Genomic DNA, 5,922 nt, shown 5'->3' with positions numbered 1-5,922 from the left:
TGTGTCCGCCTCGGCCGCCATGTAGGCCTGAAGGAGCACGTCGCTCACGAAGCGCGGGCGGGCCGACGCGCCGAAGCCGTGCGACTCCATCGACCTGTCCTCTGCCCACTGCCAAGTGTTGCCGGCGTGGCCGCCATGGCGCGTGTAGACGGAGGGGACCGCAACCTGATGCGAGAGACCACACACACTCAGCACATGCGGATTGGGCGAGGCCACTTCAAGCCGTTGGGCGAGGCGACTACATGCTCAAGCAGGGCTGCGAGCGGGCAGCAACGAGCGGAAGAGTGGCAGGAGCAACAGAGCTTGGTGAATGCGCGCGCCGTTGCAAGTTGCTCGCAGCTCGAGAGGCCGGCTTGGATGAGTCCAATGTCCTCGCCGAGGGAGACGTTGGGGAACAGGCCGAGTGCGAGCGCCGAGCTCTTCTTGTACGCCAGCGAGGCGGGCATCACCTGCGCCGCGCCGCTCTTCTTGACAGAGTACCACTGAGGAGGACCGTCAGCCGCATGAGCGGCCGCGTGCGAGTAGACGAGGGCGCTCATGCGCGCTGTGTTGTCGAGGAGGGGGGCAATCTGGGCCTCGATCCGCGTCGGGTCGTACAGATCGTCGTCGTCCCAGTGCACCAGGATCTCGCCACGTGCAGTGAGCACAGCTGCATTTCGCTTCTCGCCGACTGTCGCCCGATGGTCAAACTGGACAACCCGCACGTCGAGGAGATTGGTGGAGGATGGGGTCGTGAACGAGGACGCGGGGTGGACGTGGAGCCTCGGCTCGCGGCTCAAATCGACGGGTGTGCCGTCCACCACCAGAACCACCTCGAGGTTTGGGTACGACTGCTCGTGGATCTGCGCGAGCGCGAGCTTGAGGTACTCAGGCCGGCCGCATGTCACGAGCACAACGCTAACCAGCGGTTTGCTGTGGATTCCAGTGACTTGAGCCGCCGCCGTGAAGGCGCACGCCAGGGCTAGGAGCAGGAATGAAACCGCGCGGTGCATATCAAAAGGCGTTCTTTGGTGGGAGGTCAATTCCGCGGTGAATTCCTCCACAATCGAAACTTGTGGGGTGTCACGGGCCGTGTTTCGTCCGAGGTTCACACATCTGACTGAGAGTGCCGGGCCGCTTGCTATACTGTTTCCTACTATTCCTGCTAACCCCCTCTCCCATGCACCCCCTCAGTCTCGCCCACGACACAATCAATCTCACACGGATCACGGACGGACGGAGTGAGTTCAGAACTTCAGTCAGTATCAATCAGGTTCAGAACCGTCGCTCACTTGTGCTCGCTCGCTTGATCACAGCTGTCACTCAGCCAGAGGACAATGCTCAATGGCGCCCGCGCGTCAGCAGGCAGACACAAGAGTGCACACGTATGCGACCGAGGGGCGAGTTCGCTTCGCCTGCACGGCGCTGCCTCGCTTTCTGCCCGGCCGCGAGGGCGGCGTGCGCTCGGCTCGGCCTGGCTGCGCGTCTCGAGCAAGGGGTCGGCAGGCATCGGCGAGGGCAAGGGCTGCACCCGCGACATGTGCCCAGCGAGGTCAGGAGCACCACGGGAGGCGGGACGCTCATGCCGGGTCGCTCTCGACGTCAGGCTCGCGGGACGGCGCTGTGACCCTCGCTCGCATGCGGCGGTAGAACGAGCTGTCACCCTCGTCCCGGCCGCTCTTTGCGTCAACCTCCTTCAGAACCAGCTCGTACGAGTGCATGAGATCGTCGCGCACGGCCTGCAGCTGCGGCGGCGAGACGTGCATGAACTGAAAGGCGACGGCGAACCAGCTCTCGGCCAGGTCGTGCTCGCTGTCGCCGAAATAGGCGACGGCTTGGTTGTACGAGGACGCGAGGAACCACTGCAGGGTCTCGGCCTCGAGCGGGCAGTTGGCGGATGAGAAGCGGGAGCTGAGCACTTCCGCCATCTCCTGGAAGTGCGGCAGCTGCTCCCGACGATCGAGGCAGCTGTGGATCATCTTGCGCTGGACCAGCCCCATCGTGGCGTAGTCCGACGGCTCCGCCCGCCGTAGCTGGTTCATCGCCTCGCCAAGCGTGGCCTTCTCAGCGAAGCGGTTGCCTTGCCTCTTGGACAGCTCGGCCATGATGAGGAAGCTGTCGACGCCAAAGCTCTGCTCCACGCATCGAGAGAGGGTCGTGTTGAGGCTCGCGCGGTCATCTCGGCGCACGGCCAGCTCGAAGTTGAGGAGCAGGCAGCTCTTCTCAGCATCAAAATGCTGCGGGGCGACACTGGGGGCAGCGCCAGACGCGGGCCTCGCAATCTCTGCGGGCTGGCAGCGCTGCTTCAGCCGGAAGGCGGCCTCCATGGCGTCGGCGGCGCTCTTGAGGTGGGGCGACGGTGCAGCGGCGCCCATCAACGTCTCGGCCGGCACGACACTGTCGTGGAGACGCAGGCAGCACTTCACGATGACGGAATGCGCGCGCAGCATCTCAAGGCAGCGCTCGTCGGTGGCTGACAGGGACTGCTTGAGCGAACAGTGCAACTTGCAAAATTCGACTGCGTTTGTGAGCGCCGCCACGGCCTCGTCGCTGCCGGAACGGGCCGGCGAGTCTTTCATGCCGAGCCGCGCGCACGCGACTCCCTGTCGCCAAGCGCATTCTGCCAGCCACTCGATGTGCTTCGAGTCGTCGCACACCGCCGACAGACCGAGCGTGCGCACGCGCTTGACGATGAGGTTCAGGTCGGCGAGGATCATGCCGCGGGCCGCCGAGGCCTCCGCACCACCGGCGGCGGCGGACTGCTCCTCGCGATACGTCATCAGCGTCCGCAAGGCCCCCGCGAGCTTGTTCCGCTCGCCGGTGCTAGGCGGGGCGTTGTCGAGCTGCGCGATGAATCCCTCCATCAGCTTGATGACGATGGACTTGTCGCCGGGGTGGATCTCGACCACGTCTTCGCAGATCGCAGCGACGAGTAGGTGGTCCTGCCGCAGCTCGCCCTTCAACAGCCCGTCCACGTGGTGCAGCGCCTGCTCCGTCTCTCCGAGCTGGAGGTAGGCCTTGATGAGCACCATGTGAGCGAGTGCCGACGGATTGTTGTCGCCCACGAGCTGGATCGAGGCGTCGGGGTTGAAGAGGCGTCGGGCAGCCTCCTCCTGACTGCTCGCCGAGGGCTCGTGGTGCTGCCGGAGGAGCTGCAGGGCGCGAGCGGCGCGCGCGACGGCCTTGTCGAAGAGGTTCTGGCTGAGGTAGAAGTGAGCCAGCGTGACGAGCGTAGTGATGAGCTGGCTGTTGTCGTCGCCCGACGCTTCAAGAAAGCGGTTCGCCTGCTCGACAACCTGACGCGGCGCGTGCGAGCAGCCGTGTGAGCAGAGGAGACACATACACGGCGGAGCAGCAGGAGGAGGGCACCTCGATGGCGCGATGGGTCTCCCCCGAGTCGGCGTGCAGGCAGCCGGCATGCCACAGCTTCCTGGCGAACCGCTGGAGCGCCTCTGGCGTCGCTGGTGCCCTGCCCGTTTTGTGGCCGTCGATGACAAACTCCAGATGCTCGGCTGCGGCGGCAGAATCGCTTTGCGCCCCTTGCGTCAGGAGACGGTGCTTGAGCTCCACCACGTCTGAGTACAGCGCGCTCGACGCGCCGTCCACCAGGCGGCCGCTGAGGATCGCGTTCACCACTTCGAGCGCCGCCGAGCCGCAGTTGTGCTGGCAGAGCAACTCGGACGTGTCGCGGATGCTCTCGAAGCTCAAGGTCCGGTCGGACGCCGCCCACTTGACCGCCCTCCGCCTCGCCTCGTCCTCCTGCGACGTCTTGAGAAGTAGCGCCAGGCGCAGGAGCATGTGCGTTGGGTGCTCATCACCGGCGCCGCCGTCGCAAGGGTCCCCGGCGTCGCCCGATTGACGCGCCGCAGAGTGGCCCTGCAAGGCTTCTGCCGCCGCGTCGAGCTCGTCCTCCTGAATCAAGAGCCAAGCCTTGAGACGGACGGCGCGGTCGCGCAGGGAGATCTTGTCGTGGTTCTCGCCAAGCAGCGTGATCGAGAGGTCTGTCAGCGTGACGAGAAGACGGCGGTCTGTGGGCCCGTCGGCGTCGCCCCCGTCCTCCTGCTCGTCTTGCAGGCCGGCGGACGCGAGCGCGAGCGCGACGTTGTCGGCCAGGAAGAGCCGGGCCGACGCGGGGCAGCGGCCGTTCAAAGAGTCCATGTAGGCTCTCGTGTCCTCCAGGACTTCGATCGTGGCGCGCGGGTGGCCGAGGATCCACTGCAGCTGCGCCTCCGTGGCGTTGAGTCGACACCGCGCCTCGATCACCGCCGGATCTTCGGGTGGCGCCCTGCCCAAGAGGCTCGATGCCGCGTCGAGGCAGCAGCGGGACTCGCCCGGGTTGTCCACCACCATGAACGTGGTCGCCACCTTGAGCCACTCCTTTGCGATGGCGCACTGCTCCTCGCTCTCGTCGACCCTGCCGAGCTTCTCGTACACTGCCAAACACAGCGCCCGAAACCGTGCCTGCTGGGCGCTGCCCTTGTCGTCATCATCGTCACAACGGAGAGCAGCACATTGCTTCAAGGACTCGTGAGAGCGGCAGCGTAGCTCGTGCGCGTCATCGTGCGACACGCTAGACCGCTCGAGCGCGAGGACGGCTGCTCGCAGCGTGCGCAGCTCTTCCGGGTTGCCACCGTTTGGGCCAACCTCAAGCGCCTGGCGGACGCGGGAAAGGCAGCCGGCGACGCTTGAGACGGCGTTCATCGCGTGCACTCTGACCGCCGTGCACAGCTGTCGAGTTGAGATCTAGTGAATTTTACTCCCAAATTCAGACAGCCGCACTCTCCCGAACCGTGCCCCTCACTCTCTGAATCGCGCAGAAGGGGTCGGGAGCAGGAAGAATAAACGCGAGGTGTGCATGGCGACGGAGCACCCCGCAGGCCAGCCCTTTGTCTTTCTCCGCACAACCTCGCGCGCACCCCCCACACACTCTCGCTCGGCTCACTCGCACACACGCTTCGCACCAATCAGGACGTGGCGATCGGGCGCGAGGGCTGTGCCCGCGCCGTGTGGGGCCGCAGCCTCGTCTCCACAAGCTGCCGGCGCTTTGCGTCGAGGTCCGCTCGCCGCCGCTCGCACTCGTTCCTTGGTGTAGCTGCGGAGGATGGCCGACTGCTGCCGCGTTCTGGCGCCAGCACCGACCCGGGAATCGTCGCGCCGACCGTTGCCACGTCGAGCGACACGCGCGGCGGGCTGCCGCTCCGCCGGTCATGTCGCGGTGACGGTGATGGCATGGCCTGCGCCGCCCGTCCCCTGGCTGGCTCTCGCAGGACCACAAGATCAAGCCCTTGGCTCAGGGTGGGTATGGGAGCCTGCTCAAGCGCCTTGCGAGCCGCACTTGCCGCCGCGCTCGTTCCGCGCGGTGTCGGCGGCGCGGTCCGTCCAGCCACCGGGCCCGTCGCGACCGCGGACGCGCCGCCTCCGCCCATCGGCTCGGCCGGCAGTCGCGCGGCCTCCTTGAGTGCTGTTTGCGCGCGGCTCCATGCACGCGGGCTGGCAGCGGCGGGCGAGGGTGGAAACTGCTGCGTCGTCTTGGGCGGACCGGCGGAATGCGGGCTAAAATAGCCGTCACGCGTCGCCGAGCGACTGCGAGCATCTGCGTCCATCGTCGCGAGGAGCGCCCGCAGGTGCCCCGCGACGCCCTGGGCTGAGGCGTGCGCCACCTCTGCGTTGTGCGAGACCTCTTCGCGAGTTGCGGCGAGGGCACTCTGGAGGGAATGCTGCGTGCCCTGCACGCCTGTCACGCGGTCGGCCATCCCCTCGACCCAGCGCATCAGGACCTTCAGCCCGTTGCTCAGCGTCGCTGTGCGGGCGTGCATTGCGGTCACTTCCGCGCCGAGCTGTTGTGTCGCCTCAAGCCACCGCTCCGTCGCGTCCACGTCGGCCTTGGTGTCGATGCGCTGGCTCAGCTCGGCGTAGGCATCCGGAGAGTCGAGCGGTGCTGAC

General features: G+C 66.5%; 1 protein-coding gene across 1 annotated transcript; it reads right to left on the bottom strand.

Annotated features, from left to right (window-relative positions):
- Positions 1-39: 39 nt before the first annotated feature.
- Positions 40-992, bottom strand: EMIHUDRAFT_228943 (hypothetical protein; the record flags this gene model as incomplete). The annotated part of the gene is made up of 2 exons (XM_005786449.1): positions 40-165; positions 243-992. Coding segments are annotated over 2 exons (876 nt in total), but the record flags the coding sequence as incomplete, so codon positions are not given.
- Between the last annotated feature and the right edge of the window lie 4,930 nt (positions 993-5,922).

Source organism: Emiliania huxleyi (assembly GCF_000372725.1).
Source record: "Emiliania huxleyi CCMP1516 chromosome Unknown EMIHUscaffold_151, whole genome shotgun sequence".
In the NCBI taxonomy this organism is placed as follows: domain Eukaryota; phylum Haptophyta; order Isochrysidales; family Noelaerhabdaceae; genus Emiliania; species Emiliania huxleyi.
Note: the sequence above shows the minus strand (reverse complement) of the source record. Positions and strands in the feature narration are given on the sequence as shown.